This window comes from Bubalus kerabau, chromosome 16 (genome assembly GCF_029407905.1).
Source record: "Bubalus kerabau isolate K-KA32 ecotype Philippines breed swamp buffalo chromosome 16, PCC_UOA_SB_1v2, whole genome shotgun sequence".
Taxonomy (NCBI): domain Eukaryota; kingdom Metazoa; phylum Chordata; class Mammalia; order Artiodactyla; family Bovidae; genus Bubalus; species Bubalus kerabau.
In genome coordinates this window covers 32,771,173-32,794,028 of record NC_073639.1, presented here as the reverse complement: position 1 = coordinate 32,794,028, position 22,856 = coordinate 32,771,173, and the positions used below count along the sequence as shown (strand labels likewise).

At 37.1% G+C, this 22,856-nt stretch overlaps 2 protein-coding genes across 12 annotated transcripts in view; one reads left to right on the top strand and one right to left on the bottom strand.

The window, feature by feature from the left end:
- SCLT1 (sodium channel and clathrin linker 1) overlaps positions 1-3,677 on the bottom strand; it is a 235,649-nt gene extending 231,972 nt beyond the window's left edge. The window contains exons 1-2 of one of the 2 annotated variants that reach the window (XM_055550266.1): positions 3,620-3,677; positions 2,017-2,115 (exon numbers count right to left, since the gene is read on the bottom strand). In XM_055550266.1, coding sequence (XP_055406241.1) covers positions 2,017-2,115; positions 3,620-3,662 — 142 coding nt within the window. In that variant the 5' untranslated portion in view covers positions 3,663-3,677. Of the gene's footprint in view, positions 1-2,016; positions 2,116-2,849; positions 2,893-3,619 lie in introns of those variants that run through there. The other variant, XM_055550267.1, reaches the window with a different exon arrangement.
- On the top strand, positions 101-20,632 carry C16H4orf33 (chromosome 16 C4orf33 homolog). Of its 10 annotated transcripts, none has more exons than XR_008703466.1 (9): positions 1,440-1,569; positions 3,744-3,938; positions 9,650-9,839; positions 14,925-14,985; positions 17,651-17,702; positions 17,946-17,997; positions 19,379-19,468; positions 19,673-19,819; positions 20,402-20,632. XR_008703466.1 is itself a non-coding variant. In XM_055550275.1 (9 exons), the coding sequence occupies exons 3-8, from the start codon at positions 9,659-9,661 to the stop codon at positions 19,762-19,764; spliced, it is 528 nt and encodes a 175-aa protein (XP_055406250.1). In that variant the 5' UTR covers positions 1,440-1,569; positions 3,744-3,938; positions 9,650-9,658; the 3' UTR covers positions 19,765-19,805; positions 20,402-20,632. The 10 variants fall into 10 exon arrangements, 5 of the variants coding, with proteins under 5 accessions (XP_055406249.1, XP_055406248.1, XP_055406250.1 ...); XR_008703470.1 differs by having other exon boundaries at positions 19,553-19,819; XM_055550275.1 differs by having other exon boundaries at positions 19,673-19,805.
- The last annotated feature ends 2,224 nt before the right edge of the window (positions 20,633-22,856 follow it).

Below are 22,856 nucleotides of genomic sequence, written 5' to 3'. Positions count from 1 at the left end.
GACGCCGCCTGCGTCATCACGCGGGCGTCAGCGCCTACGTCATCGCGCTTCCTGGCGTTCTCTCACATTATTGGCTGTTTGTCCAGCGACGGGCGGGGCTGTGGGAACCTGGATGACAGCGGGCTGAGCCACCTGTGTGGCGGCGGATACGCTGGTGGGCCTGTATTCGGAGGGTGGGCGTCACCGAGTGTTTCTTTTTTCCTTTTTATTCCTTCAAAAAGAAAAAAATGTAAACATAGGTAGGTTATTAAATACATATTTTAAGTGCTCCAGTATCTTTGTTGCCAAGCACTTTTGGTCTGGGAGAACCCGCTCACCAAAGCGGATGGTTGGAAAGTACTTAGGTTTCTGCGTCTGGGAGCGGAACCCAGGCTGGCGTCTTCAGCGTCTGCCTCCAGAACTGTGCGGCTGGAGGATTTCTGGGTGTGAACCTGGTAATCTCCAGAAAAAAAGTGACGTGGGTCTTTGGAGAAAGGACACAGCTGTTGTCTATATAGTTAGCTGTGTAGCAATAAGGCAAGAAGTTAGGAGTACTCCAGAGATCCTGCAAATCCAGCAGTTATTTCTTGAGAGAGAACTTTGCTTCCTCAAAAAAAGGAAGACAAAAGTTACGATTTTTGCAAGAAAAATTAGGTAAAACTTTACGTTTGTAGACGGATTACAATCCCCATTTTTAAAAAATGATTTTGTCTAGATTTGAACTTCATCACTGGTTAACAGTTAAAATTAGAGGAAATTTCAATCCCAGCAATAAAAATGTTAACTTGAATTCAGTCCCAAGTTTTAGTGCCTTTAAAGTAAATATGTGTTTTTATGAATTGAGGTAACGTTTCTGAATAGACGTATCATAGATGTAGCTCGATGAACAGTTGAAGAAGTTTTTGTTGTCTTGTACTGATATACAAAAACTAATGTGCTAAGTCGCTTCAGTCCTGTTAGACTGCTTGCCACCCTATGGAGTGTAACTCACCAGGTTTCTCTGCCCATGGGATTCTGCAGGCAAGAATATTAGGGTGGGTTGCCACGCCCTACTCCAGGGGATGTTCCCTGCCCAGGGATCCAACCTGCGGCTCCTGCATTGCAGGGGGATTCTTTACCGCTGAGCCACCTGGGAAGCCCAAAACTAATGGTGGTGGTGGTTATAGTTGCTAAGTTGTGTCCGACTCTTGCGGCCCCATGGTCTGTAGCCCGCCAGGCTTCTCTGTCCAGGGGATTTCCCAGGTAAGAATACAGGAGTTGGTTGCCATTTCCTGCTCCAGGAGATCTTCCCCACCCAGGAATTGAACCCGGATCTCCTGTGTTGCAGGCAGATTCTTTACAGACTAAGCTAGGAGGGAAGAAGAAAATTTTTAAATGTGTCCAGCTGTATCCAGTTAGGTATTTGAAGTCCTATTACAGGTTTTCTCCATACTCACTATTAAGATAATGAGATGGTCCCTGATCTGGTTTTTAGTGGCCATGAAGTTCAAACAAAAACTTGTTGGAAAAAGAAATTGAGAGTACAAGCTCCAACTCTTTATCAAAGGTCAACCAACGGCGTTTTCTTCAGGAATGCCTGACTCCCCAAGGGTTTGCTTATATCTTCCCCTATATTTGAACCTGGTATACTGTCATAGGGTGATTTAACTTGGCACCAAACAAGTAGTTATAAACTTAACTCTACATCACTAGAAGTTTATATTAGTGTGGGTGAAAGCAGACAGTATTTTCTGGTTGTAAATGATGAAGTAGTCTTTACATTACATAAATTATCTGAAATTGCAATTTTTACCTCTGCACTTGAATTCTTTGGCCTATGCAGTTAAGATCGATACAGCCTATAGTTTTTGGGTTTTGAGGTGTGGTGGGGTATTTTGGTTTTTGTTTTGGTTACAAGATTTTTTACTGGTTGAATTTTAATGAGTTTGAAAATAATTTTAATCTGTAAAAAACAAAATTGCTATGATTTCACTTATCTTTAAAGTATCCCTTCTAGTGTTTTCCCCTTTTAAAACTTCCCTTCTGATTTCTACTCACTTAGCCCAAGGTTGGTGCTTCCCTTTGTAGTTACTTCATGCTTCTTCCTGCGGTGTCTATCATAGTGTTTTATATTGATTTCAGGCTCCATCATAGTATCTGGAACATAGTGAGCACTCAATAAGTATCTGATGAAGGAGTTAACGTACAGAACGTGTGTGCATACAAAATATCTATTACTGTAATTGAGCACAGTGACTGAGAAAAGGGAGAGAAAAGTCCTTAATATGTTTGTAACTATTATCTAGTCACTCTTTCATGTTTTTATGTTAGATTTATTTCTCCAATAAGGAAAACCTTTGAAAGTCAATAGATTGCATGAATACTAATTTATGCAATATATTGACACTGAGCACTGTGAGAAAAACATGAAGAATACAAAGTTGGAAATTTAAGCTAGGATCAAAATGTTAACATTTTCTGATATTAAATGCCATAAAAAGTGATTTTTTAAAAAACTCTTAATAATAATTATATTTTCCCAACCAAGAAGATGACCTGGGAATTCAATCTCTCTTTTTAAGCTTGTCTTTTTTATTATTATAATTATTGTAGTAAAAAACATATAACATGACATCTATTCAATCTTTAAGGTGTTGAACACAGTATCGTTAACTATGTGCACATTCTTGTACAGTAGATCTCCAGAACTATTTCATCTTGCATGACTGAAACGCTACACCTATTGAACAGCACTAATTTCCCTCTCCCACAAAAAGTGATTTTTATAAAACAAAAATAATCATCTGGTAAAACAAACACAAAAGTTGTTTCCCCCCCGAGAAAGTTTTTTAAAGCATAAGATTCCCCTGGAGAAGGGAATGGCTACCCACTCTGATGTTCTTGCCTGGAGAATTCCATGGACAGGGAGCCTGTAGGCTACAGTCTGCTGCTGCTGCTAAGTCGCTTCAGTCGTGTCCAACTCTGTGCGACTCCAGAGACAGCAGCCCACCAGGCTCCCCCGTCCCTGGGATTCTCCAGGCAAGAACACTGGAGTGGGTTGCCATTTCCTTCTCCAATGCAGAAAAGTGAAAATTGAAAGGGAAGTCGCTCAGTCGTGTCCGACTCCTAGCGATCCCATGGACTGCAGCCTACCAGGCTGCTCCGTCCATGGGATTTTCCAGGCAAGAGTACCGGAGTTGGGTGCCATTGCCTTCTCCGGGGCTACAGTCTATGAGGTCGTAAAGAGTTGAACACGACTGGGCTACTAACACACACATACACACAATCTATTATGAGAGTGTACTCTGCCCCATGTACATTAATTCATTTTATCCTCACAAAACCGTGTAAGGTAGTTGCTATTTTTAAACCCTTTTTTAGAGTAACTTCCTGATAGCAGTTGAAAAGTGCCTGGATTTGTATTGGAATTCACTCTGTCTGGTCCCAATGTTAGAACCACCATGTTAAGACCTCCCAGTAGTAGAGGATAATTTACAGCTAGGATAATATTATTTACAGCTACTGTAATATCAGATCAGATCAGATCAGCCGCTCAGTCGTGTCCGACTCTTTGCGACCCCATGAATCGCAGCACGCCAGGCCTCCCTGTCCATCACCAACTCCGGAGTTCACTGAGACTCAGTTTACACTTTTTGCTTACATACGCAGTCTTTCATTACTTTAAGTGAATTATTGCTGCACATGTTCTATTATAATCTAAATGATAGTTGGCTTTTAAGTTGTGCAACAATTGTAAATACTGCTGAGTTTCCTTTTCTTTATAGAAAACCGCTCAAACTTCTGTGGAACAATTAAAAGCTTTCAGCTGTTCGCCTGTGGTCCTTCAACAGGTGTCTGCGCTTTATCCGCTAAGCCCCGCCCCCAGAACGTGCGGGCCGCGGGGCGGAGCCTAGGGCGCAGCGCGCTCCCCGTGACCTAGGCCCCCGGGAGCTAGCCAGTGGCGGACTGAGAGCCCACGGGTCTGTGTTCTCTTCTTGTTATGCTTTCTCCTCTCTTGTCATTCCTCTCACCCGCTCCCAGTCTTGCTGGCTTTTCTCTGGCAACGTACTTTTCAGCTGGTTCTGGCGGCGGTTTCCTCCCACTGTCCGGGCTGACTTCCTCATTTCTCCGTTTCTCTCTTAAATGCGTGGAGGAGGTGGCAAGTGGGGGGGGGGGGGGGGTGGTGAGGACGCAAACTGGGGAAAAAAAAATCTTACTGTAGAAAACTGAAAAAAAAATTTCGTGAATAGAGGGTTTGGAAATTTTCCTTACAAAATGTTTTATTGAGAAAACACATTTTCCATAACTTCCTTCTTTTATCCTTTGTGCATTTTTTTTTTTTTTAATCCTCTAGACTCTTAATGCTCCGGGGTTCTGTCTCCATTCTCATCGTTCATTTCCTTTTTAAGATCTTCGCGTAGTAGAAGTAAAGTATGAAAAGAATTATTTTTAACTTTCTTTTTGATAAGACTAATTTGAAGACTAAAAGTTAAAATGTTAGAAACTACATATTAATAAACATTCATTTTAAGAAAGTCTACACAGCCAACATTAAAATTGTATATTAGGGTGGTGTTCTGCTTGAATGAATGCATTCTTTCAATAATATTCCTAATATTCACTCTGACTTTTTAGAAATGTTCAGCGTGCAAAACGTGAGGGAGACCAGAGGTAGTCACAAAAACGTTTGAGAGATCCAGCCTTAGACCTTTTTTTTAAGTATTTTAAATTATTTTTGAATAGTAATGCATGTCTGTTTTAGTATAAAACTCAAGTAGGTTAAAAAAAGTGATACAGTGAAAGTAAAACTTCTTCAGCTATCTCAGGCAGATAATTCCCTCCAAAAAGGCAATTACGGATACCCTGGTGTCTCATATATGCTTCCTGAGATAGTATATGCATTCACAAGCATGTATGCAAATACTCTCCCTTTTTATTAAGTAAATGCATACTTTCTGGACCTTGCTTTTTTAAGTTAATATATCTTAGCTGGTATATATAGAGCTGCCTCACTTTTTTTAACTGTTGTGGGCTATTTCATTGTATGAGATAGCATAATTTATTTACCAGTCCTCTACCTGTGGGTGTTTTAAGTTGCTTAACAATATTTTGTTATTCTGAACAGTGTTACAACAAATAACTTTATAGCATGTCATTTTGAATGGGTACAGGTGTAATAACTCCTAGAACTAGAGTTGTTGAATTAAAGGTTATTGGTATTTTTCGCTTTGATAATTACTGAGGGATGCTCTTCACTGGGTCTGTGCCAGTTATGCCTGAATAACATCTTGATTGTTTCTCAGTGTCCTCATTATCATGGCATTTTATCAAACTTTCTGATTCTTGACAATATAAGTGAAAAATAGTAATGTATTGTTTTAGTTTGCATTTCTACCATTAATGAGATAGAACATTTTGTATTTTCTCTGTGCTGGCTATTGATACTTTTACATCATTTTTCTCTTGATACGATGTTTTCCTTATTGATTTCTAGAAGCCCTTTAAACATTAAACAAATTAGTTATTTATCTCAGCTATGAGTTGCAGGTATTTTTCCCAGACTGTCTTTGATTCTGTAATGGCAAGTTTTAATTTTTGTAGTAGAGGACGATAGAGTTTTGCTTTTATTTTTTAAATGCTTACATAGCCAAATGTATCAGTGTATCAGTTTTTTTTCCAAAATGTATTCTGGATTTGGGGTTATATTTTAAAGGCTTCTTTTCTACTGTAAGATTATATTATAAAAACAACCTCCCGATTTTTTCTTTCTTGTTTTTATGTGATTTGATTTATGTTTAGTTATTTGGGGTTTGTTTTTTTTTTTTCTGCTGTGCTACTTGTCTTGTGGAATCTTAGTTCCCTGAGTAGGGATCAAACACAGGCCCTGTAGTGAAAGCACAGTCCTAACCACTGGTCTGCCAAGAAATGCCCTAGATCTTTGATTCATTTAAAATTTAGTTTGGTGTAGGGATCCAGTTTTATTAAATAGAACTGCAAAATGAATCAGTGGATAATGGATGAGTCCTGATTAATTAGCTACATGAGAACCATTGCCAACTCCCCATAGGCTTCTGTACACTATTTTTATCCAATACCTGCTATGGTGCCTGAAACAAAATGAGTGACTAATAAACCTTTGATAAGCTAATTTGAAAGGAAGTTTCTAGATATGATATATTATCTGAGTTATTTGCCATCATATTAATATATAGTGTTGAAAAAGATAATGATACCCCAATAGAGTTGATTTCTCCTGCATAAAATCTTAGAATCATGAAGTTTTAGATCCAGAGACTAGAGCAATTATTCACTCCACAAATAAATTAGTAAGTTCTTGTTATTTACAGGCATTCTAGTTTATGGGGAGAAAATAAACAAGTTGGTCATGTAGTTTTAAGTGCTGTGAACCAAAACAGAGCAGTATACGGGCAGTAGAGAATGACAGAGAGTGGAATGCTTCTCGGATGCCCAGTAGCCCAGGTCGTGAAGGACACTGATAAATGAATCGTCTCTACTTCATATGAGCACATATGCAAACAAAGAAAATAGAAAGGCTGTGGGGGTTAAGCCATCACAAACCTAAGTGTCCCTAGGGAGTTGAAAGGAAAATCAATTGTCTCTGTCTAGGTCCAGTATTTTCTTTAGATTATAAACTAGTAGGCAGGACTATACTTTTTAGTTGATTTTGTTGTATTATGTACACTTAGGTTGATGTATTCTTTAAGCAGATTAACAAGTTTGTTGTTTTGATATGAAACATCATTTTATGCAATTTAAGTCAGAATTGTATTCTGAGTTCAGTCACTCCGTCCTGTCCTACTCTTTGCAACCTCATGGACTGTGCAGCATGCCAGACTTCCCTGCCCATCACCAACTCCCAGAGCTTGCTCAAACTCATGTCCATTGAGTCGGTGATGCCATCCAACCATGTCATCTTGACCTCTGTCGTCCCCTTCTCCTGCCTTCAGTCTTGCGCAGCATCAGGGTCTTTTCTAATGAGTCAGTTCTTTGTTTCAGGTGGCCAAAGTATTGGAGTTTTAGCTTCAGCATCAGTCCTTCCAATGAACATTCAGGACTGATTTCCTTTCAGATGGATTGGTTTGATATCCTTAGAGTCCAAGGGACTCTCAAGAGTCTTTTCTAACACCACAGCTCAAAAGCATCAGTTCTTCAGTGCTCAGCTTTCTTTATAGTCCAACTCTCACATCCATATGTGAGTATTGGAAAAACCATAGCTTTGACTAGATGGACCTTTGTCAGCAGAGTAATCTCTGCTTTTCCATATGCTGTTTAAGTTTGTCATAGCTTTTCTTCCAAGGAGCAAGCCCCTTTTAATTTCATGGCTGCAGCAAGGTAATAAAGTCTGTTTCTGTTTCCATTGGTTCTACCCTTGGTCATATCAGCCATGGCACTCTTCCCTGCTAGTGGAAGTCTAGCTGATGTTTCTTGCAGTAATTTACAAATAATATTCAAAGAAACCTTAGAAGAAAAGGAAGAAGCAACCAGTGGAAAGATTTAGATTATCACTACCTTATACTGTCAATGAGACTAGCTCTGCTTTTATCATTTATTTATCTTCCAGCTAAGATGACATTTTGCAGTAATTTGAAGCCACAGTCTTACCACAAACCAGCATATGTGCTTGGAAGTGATAGGCTATTTTTAGGAGCACATCACTGCATATGGTTTAATTCCATTTATAGATAGATATGATGGCCTACAAGAACTGGGAGTTGAAAATTCCCTGGTGGAAACCCACTGATTAGGATAGGCATCCCTTTAATGTATGCAACATTTTGTGTGTGTTTGGATATGGTAATTGTATGGAGAATGAGTGAATCTACCAAAACTTCCTAGTCACTGAGCTATGTTTTGCCAGGATTGTCAAAAATTGTCAAGCCCTGAGTTAGGAGTATAGCAAGTTAGTGCCACAATCAGATTTAATGAGCATTTCTAACATCTTGATTTATTCTTATTTTTTCCTCTATGCTACAAGAAGGTACTGGTACCAAAATTGGGAGTAGAAGGTAATATATTTATTTTTAAGGAATGTGCCTTCATATTTCAACAGAAGAAAATAAATTTATTATTGGGGTATATTATCCCATGCAAATCAGGACTGAATTCCACATATATTAGAGTCAGTTTATACAGTCTTATCACTTACTGAGCTTATTTCAATGATGAATATAAATTGTTCAACATATCCTCTTTTAAAGTGCTATTAGCTGCAAATGGCTCACAATACTGTAACTTTTTTAATTTTAGAGTTATTAAAATTTGTTAGCATATAGTGAAATTTGAGAAAACTACATACTTTACAAAAAGGTTTTTGAAGCTCTTGGATTCGTTATCTGACACACAGCTTATATATCTGGATCTCCCAATGCTTGGCACATAGTAGGCACTTAATATATATTTGTTGGAATAAATTTATTCAAGTGTAGTTTTTATGAAGCCATAAGATTGTATACCTTAAATATATACATTTTTTTTGTCAATTATACCTCAGTAAACCTGAAAAAAAAAGTCTTGAAGCAAATTTATTCAAAATGTAGAACATTATTATTTGCAATAAAAACAACATGAAGCAAGGAAATGCATTTGAAGACTTCAGATAAGTCTAGAAATATCATTTACTAATCAAGATTATCTTTTGGGCAAGACATAAGGACCTAGTATGATTTGGGGGACTCTGTCACTCCTAAATAAGGTTTCTGTCTATTTGCAGATTTCTGAAATGTCTTCATCTGGGAAAGCATGGCTGACATTGGTTCAGTTTCTTGATTTACTAGCTATTTGATCTCGGACATGTCTGTTTCTTCATTTGTAATATGTAATAATAGTTTCTCTACAAATTTTTGTGAAATTAAACTTTTATAAAGTGCTTGATCCATAGTGTTCAACAGAACATAATTTTATTAATTTAATATTGTGCCCTTCTGTTTAATGCTTAGAGTAACAATTTAAAATGAAAATACTGCTTGTGTCAGATGTACTTTGTCTATTTGAAAGTTTAATGATTGCAGATTTTGTTACCATATTTCAGTTGGAGAGAAGGGATTAACCAACCATGTGGTCATTTAACACTTGAAATATCAAAGATTGAAAAGGCTAAGAAAAACCTTACTCTGAGACTAAGGAGGACAGTGTTAAACTTTGCCAATCTTGAAATGCTTGAAGCCCCTCCCTCCATTTTCACTCCAAAAAGGAAAAGAATTTTAGCCAAAAGAATCGTGTTAACAGCAATGCTTGTGTTCATTTATACAGATTTCAAAAAATCAAATTGAATTTTACTGTAAAGATCTTAATTCTCAGGCAATCCAGTAATTCATCTGCACACATTACAGTAAGACAAAGAATGGCATATAAACTTACAGTGCTTATAGTTTTAAGTAAATGAACAGTTTGCAATGGCTTAATTACAGTTCTTAAAAATTATTGATACACTTTTTACAAGGTAACTCGAGGCAGATCTAGTTTTAACAATTTTACATCCAATCACCTATTATAATAGAATTCCATATCCATGATTTACTACAACATGAATGGCCTTTTAACTCTCAGAACCGTGTTCTTGTCACTCTGCTGCCTTCCTGCCTGCTATTTGGCTTGGAAATTTTCATTTCATTTCTTTCTAAAGGAAACATTTGTAAATTGTTAGCTTTTCTTCTTTTTTTCCCCCCCTTAGAGTCTTTAGATGGATTTTAAAATTGAACACACTTGGGATGGTTTTCCAGTGAAGCATGAGCCAGTGTTTGTCAGGCTGAATCCAGGTGACAGAGGAGTGATGATGGAAGTCAGTGCTCCATTTTTCAATGATCCTCCAGCCCCACTAGGAGAACCAGGAAAACCTTTCAATCAATTGTGGGATTATGAAGGTAAGTAGAAGTGCTGTATTTTATTGCAAACATAAATCTTTTTATAATAACCTCTCATAGAACTATTATTTTATCTTGCTCTAAGGAAGTGAGTGCTTCTGAGCCCCTGACATGTGCAGTTTTCTGATATTTCCTACCAATCTCTCATTCTGACTTTTTCACCATTACCTATGGACTTCGGCTATATAACTAGAACAGTGAAAAATGACAATTACAAATCCAGATTTTTAAATTGCTGCTGTATTTCCTTTCTTTACGTCTGTTACCTATTCTAAGAAGAGTTCAGAATTCCTGTTTTGTTTTTAAGTATCTTCAAATGGCTACTTTAACCTTATAAACCTTCTTTATGGAAGCTTTGGGGTGTTTTACTTATTATAAAAACTACATCAACTTCAGCATGAAGTATAGTTTTTATTTTATACTGGCAAATAATCTCACACATCAAAGCAAGGCTAAGAGACCTGCCATGAAATCGCAGTTTCAGGTTTGCTGTATGATCACCTTCTGATGAATCCTAATTAAGCTACCAAACTTATCTTTCTGAAATAATCTTTAGATGCCATTTCCTAGATAACAGATCTTTACTATCCCTAAGGTAAGGTTCAGATCCTTCCCCTAAGCTTTTACGGTACTCATGAATCGAGCTATCATATTAAACCAAAAGCTCTTAACTTCCTAAAGGCTGATAGTCTGACCTTTCGGTCATATTCTCACTCATGTACTTTTTCTCGTTCTAGCCCCTTCCTTTGATACATATCATTCAGGTTCCATTTCTTCAAAGAAACGTTTGATGACTCTTCTAGTCCACACTAACATCTACTTTCTCTATACCACTTGTATAGCGTGCATTTTGTTGGTGTTAATTTATCACATCTTAAACATACATTGTTTTTTATTGATATAGAACTTGTATATACCAACTTCCTGATCATGTTAGTCACTCACACTAATGTGAGTTATATACTGGAGGTACTATAGTCACTAAACTCAACAAATCCTAAACTCAACTAGTCCACTTCTCTTATAAACCTACTTCTTTCCCTAATTGCCCAATCTAAGTTAATGGCACCATAATACATCAAATCACCAAATATAGAAATGTGATATCTTTTCAAGATATCCATCTCTGTCTCTATATTTGGATTAAGTCCTAGAAGTTTCACTTCCTAAGTGTTTCTCTAATTCAATATCTCTTCTTCATCCTATTATCCTTGCCATAGGTAAAAGACTTTAAAAAGAATAATAAGACTCACTGAATTGTTAATGGGATCATATCTTAGATATTTTATTATTATAAAAGTAACACATGGAAAACTAGAAACAACCTAAATGTCTATCAATAAAGGATTGTGCTAATATATTTATTGTGTTAATGTATTTATTAATAAATTTATTCAATATTTTTATAATCCTACAGTTGAGTGGTACTGGGAATGTCTTTTGCAACCCTGGTTTTATCGGATACTTGCTGTGGTGTTGTCCATATTCTCCATGATAGTTGTGTGGTCAGAGTGCACATTCTTTAGCACTAGACCTGTCTTATCTCTCTTTGCAGTCTTCCTACAGCTAGCTGAAAAACATACAATTATATTTATATCAAGATTGCTTGCTTTCTTTCCATCTTCTTCCTCAGTATCTGTGTTTATTCTACTGTGTTCAGGATTCGTGTATTTAACTATTAATACCTGGCTTCACATCGCCAGACTGATGCTTATAGCCTTCTTTTCAGTGGCATGTTATTTTGCCATTTGACTCCTCCTTTATGTCTTAATTTCTTGGGTTTGACCCACATGGATTCATCCATCTCTCACCAAAATACACAGCCAACTGCTTATACATCTATTATGGGTTCCATGAAAGTTTTATCCTTTATTGCAGATGGGTTCTATATATATTATCCTATGTTGGTGGTAATTCTCTGCATTGCTACGTATTTTAGCTTGGGAACTCGTTGTTTGAATCTACTTGGTTTCCAGCAGTTCATGGGAGATAATGATATGACATCAGACTTAGTTGATGAAGGAAAAGAATTGATCAGACCAGAGAAGAGAAAAAGGCAACGGCAAGAAGAAGGTGAAAATAAAGAGAATGGAAAGAGCGTTATGGACACAGAGAAGATTCCACTAGAAACAGAAATGTTCATATTGACCCGGAAGAATCAAACTTCTCAGAAATGAGTACCAACTGATCGACATCTAAACATACAAGGGCTAATAACTGGACTGAAAGGGACCGAATAGAACTTCTTCAGGATGCGGAACCTTTGGATTTTAATGCAGAAACGTTCACTGATGACCCTCTTGAATCTGAATCAGGAAGGTACCAGCCTGGTGGACGATACCTCTCAATGTCTCGCAGCAGAATATTTGGTGATGTATAAAGTCTGTAGGAATTTATGGAGTAGCTAACCAAGATCAACAAACAAGTTCAGTCTTTATGAACATCTGTATGCTCTAGAATTAACTACTGAACTCCCGGTGAAAAGTGTCAGGATAAAAAAGGCATGAAAAATTAATCAGATCTTAGTGATAATGGCTTATTATTCATTGAATATCATCTTTATTTCTAATAGGATTTGTTTCATACCATTCCTGAAATGTCTGTCTTAGCAGTACAGTTACAATGGAAGGATTTAATTCATGATAAAGATTAGTATATGTTGAAAACATGTAGTTCAGTTTGTTTCAGATTAATTTTTTCAGGAAAAATTGTTTTAAAGGTTCAAGGAAGCCATAATTATAATTGAATATTATTATAGTTTTATTATTGTGATTTACATATTCTTTCTAAAAAATATGTTGATCCTTTATTTCCCAAAGAGATGGAGACCTCAATAACAACCATATTTACAAAACCCATGTCTTAAAACAAGGCTTACTTACCAGACATAACTGAATGTAGAAAGCCCTTTTTCAACACTGTATGAATATTAGTTAGGTTTTTGCATGTATGTTTAAGACTATACTTCAACTAGTGTTTGTATCTTCAGCATGTGTACTTTAATCAGGTGGTGAATTATTCTTTCAGTTTTTGGTAGTAACTGGAAGTTGTCTTATGCTTTTGGTATTGCTTTGTAAAGATTTTCATTTCAGAGAGGAGTGTTCACCTTTACCATTTAGCATAGTGATTTAAGTGTTGATCATTCCATTCAAGGAGAGTCATAATTTTTAATGGTAAATAGTGAGGTTTTGGTGGCTCAGATGGTAAAGCATCTGCCTACAATGTGAGAGACCCGGGTGTGATCCCTGGGTCGGGAACATCCCCCTGGAGAAGGAAATGGCAACCCACTCCAGTACTTTTGCCTGGAGAATCCCATGGATGGAAGAGCCTGGTGGGCTACAGTCCATGGGGTCACAAAGAGTCGGACACAACTGAGCAACTTGCCTTTAATATATCTAACATTCTATAGAAGAATACTATGCAGCAATTAAAAAGAATTAGTTATCTATATGCTGTAAACTTGCATGTGTGTGTATATGTGAAGAAAGCAAATTGTAAGCAGAAAATGATTCTATAGACACAGTTTTTTAATCTATGCAAGTAAAATAGATTGTGGAAAGGCAGAAGTCTGACAGGTTTTAGAGCAAAGTGGGAAGAAAAAGACTTTGACTTTTTACTTACATATATGTTTATATTGTTTTGATAATAAGCATATATCACTTTCAAAATTCTCTAATTTTTAAAATAAGCATTCTCAGAAAATTCCAGGAAACTGTAAAGAAAAATCACCCCCCTGTATTCCACTTGTCAGAGATAAACAGCCGTAACATTTTTGTGCACATTTTGCAGGCTTCTAAGCACAGGCATATGTGCATATTTTTGTTTCATGTACACTAGCTTATTGCTCTGCAGCTTACTTACCAAGTATCGTTCCTTGTATCTTTCCTACATCAAAAATACTTAACTGTATATTTTATTTTAGTGACTAAATTATATTCTATTATGTGGAGTACACAGATTTCATTATTTTTTTTAACAGCTCTCCTATATAATGTGTACTCAGTTGGTCAGTCATGTCCGACTCTTTGCGACCCCCATGGACTGCAGCCGGCCAGGCTCCTCTGTCCATGGGGATTCTCCAGGCAAGAATACTGGAGAGGGTTGCCATTCCCTTCTCCAGGGGATCTTCCCAACCCAGGGATTGAACCCAGGTCTCCCACTTTGCAGGCAGATTCTTTATCATCTGAGCCACCAGGGAAGCCTCGCCTATAAAATAGGTTTATTTGTATATAACAGAAGGTAACCATTTAGACCATTTCTTTTGAGTAATACTTTGATAAATAGCATGTTACTTCTTTTCTCAGTTGTGTGATTATTTCCTTAGGATAAATTCCTTGAAAAAGATAACTAGCTCAGAGTCTGTGTGATAATGCTCTTTTCTTTTCAACCTCACCAGCACTAGGCTTTATTAATATTTTTATTTAATGGATATCTGATATGGTTTTTCCAGTAGTCATGTATGGATGTGAGAGTTGGACTATAAAGAAAGTTGAGTGCCAAAGAATTGGTGTTTTTGAACTGTGGTGTTGGAGAAGACTCTTGAGAGTCCCTTGGACTGCAAGGAGATCCAACCAGTCCATCCAAAAGGAAATCAATCCTGAATATTCATTGGAAGGACTGATGCTGAAGCTGAAACTCCAATACTTTGGCCACCTGATGCAAAGAACTGACTCATTTGAAAAGACCCTGATGCTGGGAAAGATTGAAGTTGGAAGGAGAAGGGGACAACAGAGAATGAGGTGGTTGGATTGCATCACCAACTCAATGGACATGAGTTTGAGTAAACTCCAGGAGTTGGTGATGGACAGGGAGGAGTGGTGTGCTGCAGTCCATGGGGCTGCAAAGAGTTGGACATGACTGAGCAACTGAACTGACTGACTGATATGGGGAAAAAAGATGATTTATTTTTTATGTATTTTTTCTTACAGGCAGTGTCTAGTTTGTATTTTCCTCTTTTCCTCGTGCTGATATAGCTTTAATTAAAGATAATGTATTAATTCATTTATATTCTAAAGATATAAATAGATTATTTATTGTTGAAGCAAAATTAAATTTCTCTATATGTTCTATCTCTGTTTTCAAAAGTTGTGGAAGCGTTTTTCTTGAATGACATAACTGAACAGTATTTAGAAGTTGAACTTTGTCCGTAAGTATAAAAATATTTTTTCTAACTCATTACTATATATTTTGAACACAATATTTTCTAATTATAAATCATATAGATTAATAAAAGCTCACTAATTCTATGGGAATGCTAGTCTGAATTTATCTGATTTATATATAATTCTTTGTTTTCAAGTAGATGTGTAATGTAGAATGTTTTAGAAAATATTACATTGATACTATTTTCAATTCACTAATGTGGTTTTCTAATAAATTTGAAGGTTTTGCAAAATGAAAAATTCTTATAAAACAAACTCATTATTTACACTGTAAATTTGCATTATTATATATTAACTGTTTGGAAATAAAGAGGCATATAGATATAATGAATTGAACTACTTTATGAAAATGATGATTACTTTATGAAAAAGACTTTTAGGAGATTCTTTTAATAACTAGGTAAATTTTAATCTTATATATTACATAACTATGTGTTCATGTATTCCTCCTTTATTCATCATTCATTTACTGAGTATATACTATGTCACTTTGTGTGCCACAGATTAAAACTAAATCACATGTGGCTTTTCCTAGACTCAAGAAAAATTTTAACCATGGACTCTCTCTGTACAAATTTAACTGGTCCTTGGGAACTGTCTACCTGTTTGGCAGTTTTCTTTCCTCTAGATGTCAAAAAGTAAATTTATGCCTACCTGTTATCTAAATTGTAAGAAAAGTTAATATTTAGAAATGAAATATTTATACACCATTACTATTTTAAAAGACATTTCAGTACTCCTTAGCAAGGGTTATCTTGCAGTCTTTGTCTTTTGAAGACTAAGCAGAGTCCCAAACAATTGATTTAAATGAGATTTTGGATACAATTTTCTTTTACTTTGATTTCTTGCTAATACTAGATTTCTTGCTAATGTAGCTGTTTGCAATTATAGTTTTTCAGAAGTTACTATATATCTTTGTTACCCTTCAAATAACATGTCAAAAACTTTTTGAGAAATATGATTAATTATCATAAACTATAATGTGAAGTAAGAAAATTTCCCCATATGCATCAGAAAGCTAAGGCAAATAGGTTATAACTTGTATGGAAGGTTAGTCAAGAACTTGGATCTGCTAGAATTCTTAAGCTACATCCTTAGCTTATATTTGTCAGATAGTATCAGTTTATTTTCATAAAGTGATGACTTAGCACAAAATACGTTGAATAGATGATCTTTTGTTAGAAAATTATTCAATAACCATTGTGTATAAAATTAATTCTAAAAGTTCAGTTTTAGATATATTAGGACAGTTAATAATCAACAATCTTGGTTTTGCTTCAGGCAAGCAACTCCTATGACAGTTAACCTCTAGGAAAGCAATTTGAATATGTTTGAATTTGTAAGACCTTTTATTGCTCTTAAGATATTCATATGGTTGCATAATAACAATAAAAATAAGCAGAGAAGTTTTAAATGGAAAAGAATACTTGTTTCTCTTAGACTCATTTCTTGAAGGAAATCCTTCCGGAAAACTCTCAATAGACCATCTGTGCCAAATGTTTAGATACAGTCTTTTACAAAGATAGTAAATTTGTTTCATGTAGCTATTTGAAATCCTTTGATTCTTACTGACAGGGATAATCCCAATTATGTTCTCCTATTAGAATTTTCTTGTGGGGATATGTTGTGCTTCTTTTTTAAAATGGACATCAGTGTCAGAACTAATGGTAGAAAGCAGGAAAACACAACAGGCAGATGGGATGAGGGCAATTGTTCTAGGAAATAGTTACAAATTAAAGTCTTCAGCCTGTTAGGTAGTTTTAGACAACCTATATTTTTATTTTCTATCTCCTTAATGAGCTCCAAGACAGTTTTCTTATAGAAATAACGTTTTAAAAAGTTGTGGGATTTTGACCTGGAAATTGGTGCCAGCTTCCCTTAGGATTCTTTAATTTTCAAAATAAGTTTTCTAATGAATTCCAAATATCCCACCTGTTTTTCATACTGTGTATCGTCTAACCAATTGAAATATTTCATATTTCTTATTTAAATAATATAAGGAAGAATCTGAACATATGTAACTTGATGCATTTGATGGCACTTGCCTGGGAAATACGGAGAAGGCAATGGCACCCCACTCCAGTACTCTTGCCTGGAAAATGCCATGGACAGAGGAGCCTGGTAGGTTGCAGTCCATGGGGTTGCAAAGAGTCGGACACGACTGAACAACTTCCCTTTCACTTTTCACTTTCATGCATTGGAGAAGGAAATGGCAACCCACTCCAGTGTTCTTCCCTGGAGAACCCCAGGGACGGGGGAGCCTGGTGGGCTGCCGTCTATGGGGTCGCACAGAGTCGGACATGACTGAAGCGACTTAGCAGCAGCAGCAGCCTGGAAAATAAGTCATTTCTAAGTAACTGAACATGCTGGCTCTCCCTGTAATTATCTAGTATGCATGTTGCGTCCTTTAATTATTTGGAAACTTAGTCACAAGCATGCACATGGAGGAGGTCATGGCAACCAACTCCAGTATTCTTGCCTGGAGAATCCCATGGACAGAGGAGCCTGGCAGGCTACAGTCCATGGGGTCACACAGAGTCAGACGTGACTGAAGCAACTTAGCATGTGCACACACACGTGGAGATGTGAAAGATAGTGAAGAAAATAATGATCATTTCAAACACTCACGAAGAATTTTAAATTTTACAGCCATGGACAGCATTTGGTGCTTTTACTCTCTGGAAGAAGAAATGTGTGGAAAGTAAGTAAATGAAAATATGAGACAATATCCTTAAGTGTACAGGGTATATTGTTACTGTTGTTCAGTTACTCAGTCATATCCGACTCGTGTTCATGGGTTGTTCACGTGACCCCCACGAACTACAGGCTTCTTTGTCTATGGGATTTCCCAGGCAAGAAAACTGAAGTGGGTTGCCATTTTCTTCTCTGGTTTAAAGTATAAATACGAACATACCTTTTTGTGTTTCACATGTTGTTTCTGTAGCAAGGACTTGATCTGTCATTCAGAGTGTCCAGAGGAGAAACAAAATGGGAAGGTAGTGCTTCTATTCCTTGGAGTTATTTTCCACCAAATGTGACAAAATTCAATTCATTTGCAATTCATGGATCAAAAGATGAAAGAAGCTATGAAGCTCTTTACCCTGTACCTCAACATGAGCTGCAGCAAGGACAAAAACCTGATTTGTAAGTAGAAAATAAATGAAAATATGTCCCAACTGTAAGAGGTTTTTTGTTTTTGTTTTTTTTTTAATTCGTGGTAGGGTAGCAGTAACATTTTTTGGTCAAAGAAGACACATGTAAGCATAGTCTTACACGTGTCTCTCCACTGCTGCCAGTAGAGCACTTAGATTTCCACAGCAGTGTGAGAAGAATCTTCTTAGTGAGTACTATAGCAATTAGTATTGAAGTATAGTTGCAAATTTATTTATGATCCCTTTCAGAGGTAAATTACCAGAGGCATCTATATTTCCTGGTGTGAGCAGTAGGTTAATAAATCTTTTCTGCTGCTGCTGAAGAATCTGACCTTAAGTTAACTCTCTAGTTCTCTTCTCCTGGTCACCTCACGAGGATAAAAATGTCAGCTGTATTTCTAGGCAGTGTAGATGGGGACAGCAGGGCTTAGGGATTTCCCTTTAACAGTAGTGTACCCTGAGGGGACCCTGGAAGCTACTCCTAGAGAGTTACTACAAGAAATACTGTCTCCTGTGGGGCAGCAGGCATACAAGCCAAGGAGTCACCTGCAAAATTTCCATTTAAGTCTGATCTCTTTGCACCTGAAGCCGTCACTTAAGGAGAATGTAGCCCCTGGCCAGTCTAATGAATGCTTCATGGACTGCTGCAAACACTACCTGCTTAGAGGAAGGAAAGCCAGACACTGTCCTGGGGCAACCTGAGAGTACTCAAGTGGCCCTTGAGAGTCCCGCTCTGTTGAGTGTACTCAAGTGGCCAAGGTAGCCTGGTGAGTCTGCATGTTTAGAAAAGCCTAATAGAGACAGCCTAGTGGGCTTTGCACCATGGTAGACTGATTTCCCTACCTTTTTACCCTTCGCAAGTGCTGCACTGTCTCCCTTGCCCTTCCTGTCACGCTCTTACTCTGCTCTACTTGGATTTTTATCTCTTCACACCTGTTCCTTTATTCTGCCTGACATATTTTCCGCTTTCCCCCTTGCTTTTCTGCCAGGTCCTGACCCTTTCTAACCAGCCTCTTTCTCCTTTCCTTTCTCTTATCCTTCGATGTTTCCTTAGCTGCTTAATCTGGATTGACAGTTGTGACTAAAACTGGTTCAGTTTGGTCAGGTGGGCAGAGTGGGACAGGAATCTAGATGCCACTCACTCAGGGCCTTCTTATCAAGATGGCTTGTTTCTCTGGCTTCTCACAAGCTAATGCACTTCTGTATTTGGGCTTCTTCTTTATAGGTTATTGGATGCTTACTCTGGGTAAAAGTGTGATTATGCTGTCGGCTAGCGCAGAGGGATTTCCTTCAGAGCTGAGTTCCACTGCAGCATGTGAGCTAAACCTGTCTCCTCTGCATGCTCAGTCACTTCAGTCATGTCCAACTCTCTGTGACCCTGTGGACTGTAATCCACCAGGTTCCTCTGTCTGTGGGATTCTCCAGGCAAGAATACTGGAGTGGGTTGCTGTGCCCTCCTCCAAGGGATTTTCCTGATCCAGGGATCGAACCCCATCTCTTACATCTCCTGCATTGGCAGGTGGATTCTTTACCACCAGCGCCACCTGGGAAGCCCCTCTCTCCTCATTGCTAAGTCGCTTCAGTCGTGTCCGACTCTGTGCGACCCCATAGACGACAGCCCACCAGGCTCCGCCGTCCCTAGGATTCTCCAGGCAAGAACGCTGGAGTGGGTTGCCATTTCCTTCTCCAATTCTCTCCTTATTAGGCCACGGTAAAAAGCTAATAGTTAAATGATAGTAAATCTTAGTAGTTAAATGATTTTCCTAGAAAGAGAAAAAAAGAATTAGATTTAACTCTCTTTTACATAAATCTGCCTTGCTTTGGCAAAGGAGTCTATCCCTTAATCTGTTGAGCTGAAACTTTTTAAAAACAATTGTTTGTATAACTGATATAAATCCTATCAGAGTTTGAATATGAAAATATCTGTGAGAATATAGCATGATTTGTTTAAGACTAGATGAAATGAGTCAGGTTTTGACAGTTGATTTTTATTTCTCCCTTCAGCTGTGAGGGAGCTATTTGCAGAATTGAAAGGAGAGTGCTTTGAGATACGGGTGAATATTTTCAGAGCTGAATGTTTGATGGCTAGAGTAAGGAAACTATACGTGTGAATACATCTTACCTTTGAGGTTCTTAAAATAGAATGTTGTCCTATAATAGATATGACAAAATAAATAGCTTCTCAGGACAAATTTTTCACAAGTATATAATTCATTTCAATTCCGACTATCTTTTTCTTTGCATGTAGCCATCGTCTGGATTACTTCAAGCCTTTCAGTTTTAACATGCTGCTTGGAGAAAAGTGGAACCAACCAGAATCAGACCTGTGGCTAATAGAGAAACCTGATGTGTAGGAGTACAGTAGATGACTGTGTCAATCATTTCTTCTCTATACCCTCTAATGTAAACCAATAATAATCTCTTTCAAGATATCATGAACACATTTCAACAATAAATATTTTATGGAGGTCAGTGAAAAGAGAGTATTTCTGTGGTAAATTGTGTATGAATTAACAGGACAGTAGAAAGTACAGAGTGATTTTAACTGTAAAGTGAGAATGTTTCTCAGTCACTTTGTCCAGGAGCCGTCATGTCACGGTTCTACCACCTGCCTTGTGTCACCGTCACCCCCAAATACCCCTGACTCTGTCAGCCAAAATCATTATTTCTCTTCCCACTTGCCTAAATCTCAGCCAGCTTGTCACTGAACATCTTATTTGCGCATTTTTGAACTCCATTGTAATATAAATTCTCGGACTTCCCTGGTGGTATAATGGTTAAGAATTTGCCTGCCAATGCAGGGGTCATGGGTTCAGTCCCTGATTGGGGAAGATTCCACATGCTGTGGGGCAGCTAAGCCTGTGCACCACAACTACTGAAACCTGTGCCCTCTAGAAGCTGTGCTCCACAACCAGACAAGCCACCACCATGAGAAGCACCTGTGTCAGTACTGAAGGCCCAGCACAGCTCAAAATAAATAAGTAAATATTTTTAAATTGGCACTTCCTTTTGAAAAATATTTATGTAATAATTCTTTACTCAGACTCTTCTATTCATACTTGAATAGAAAACAATGGTATATTTTGTTTAAACAGGAGGTACACATCTGTTAAGGCATTATTAAAATACATGCGCTATTTAATCAGTGTTTTTTTCCTGTCTTATGATTACTTTTCTTCTGTAGAAGAAAATAGAATGAAGTTGTCTTGAATTCCGGCAACAGATTCTGCTTTTATTTGCAAATAAATGGCATTTTCTTCATGCTGTTAAACAAGATGTCAAAATGTCTTCATTTTAATTTGTAAACATCAAACACCTCTGGTCCATAATTTTCAAATTTTGTTATAATTCATTGCTTGAAGCCATCTAGTAGATTATCTGTGAACTTCTCCACCAAGTTCACCATTGCTTGGTCCTTCACCATTGTTCTTAACATGAAATTAGCAGTCTTACAGAGGAAACTTTATTGCTTGTACAGACATCTATTTGCTTACCCAACAATATACTTTTACTTCTTCTCCTTTGCTAACTCTTTTATATAGCTTCAATTTTTATTTTTTATTTCGGTTTATATAGCTTCAATTTTTAGAGGATCGTCTCAAAAACTACAGTTTCCTGGATTCCTTTGCAGATAGAAAGGACATTATAAAACAGTTTAATGATACTAAGTATACAGTGTTAGAAGGGGCTTCAAGAAAAGATGCCTTACAGATGAAAGACTCAGCTGCCATATATCCTTTGTCCTTTGCCTTCTCTCTTCCTTTTTCCTGAATTGCAGAATTGATACATGAGGTAACACCCTAGCTCCTTGTTTTAATTAGGAGACAACCTACAGATAGGTCAGTAGCAAGACAAAAGAAGCCTGGGTTGCAAACAGCACAATAAGATAACATATCAGAACAGCTACCTAGGGACTTCTTTATAAAGAAAAAAATTAGCTGCCTAATTTCTTCCCACAGGTTGATCAATAGGTTCAGTGCACTCCCATTAAAAAAACCAGAAGGCTTTTTTTGGGAGAAATTGACACAGTGATTCAAATTTTATGTGGAAATACAAAGGACCTGAAATAGCCCAAAAAATTTTGAAGTAGTACAAAGTTGGAGGACTTACTCTACCTGACTTCTAGACTTATTAAGCTTCAGTGTTGAAGAAACTTTGACCTTGGCATAGATTTAGACAGATACATCAATGGAACAGAGTAGAGAAACCAGAAAAAGAGCTACATATGGTCAGTTGATTTTTTGACAAAGGGAAAGGATCATCTTTTCAACAAATAGTTTTCCAGTTGGGATAACTGGAAAGAAAAATCAGTTTACCTAACAACCTACAGAAAAAATAAAATGTGAATGGTGAAATAAAAAAAGTTCTAGAAAAAAATCTTCATATCCTGGGGTAGAAAAAGATTTTTTTCAAACAGGACATAAAAAGCATTAACTGAAAGGAAAAAAAATGAGAAATTGAACTTCATCAAAATTTAAAATTTCTGTTCATCAAAATTTTCCATTAAGAAAGCAAAGAGGCAGTCTAGCAAGTCCACTCCTGAGGATATATCCGGGAAAAAACAAAAAAACAAAAAACGGAAGCACTAATTCAAAAGGGTACATGCACCTCAAAGTTCATAGCAGCATTATTTACAGTTGCTGAGATCAGAGGCACCCTAAGTGTCCATCCATGAATGGATAAAGAAGACATGTATAAATGAG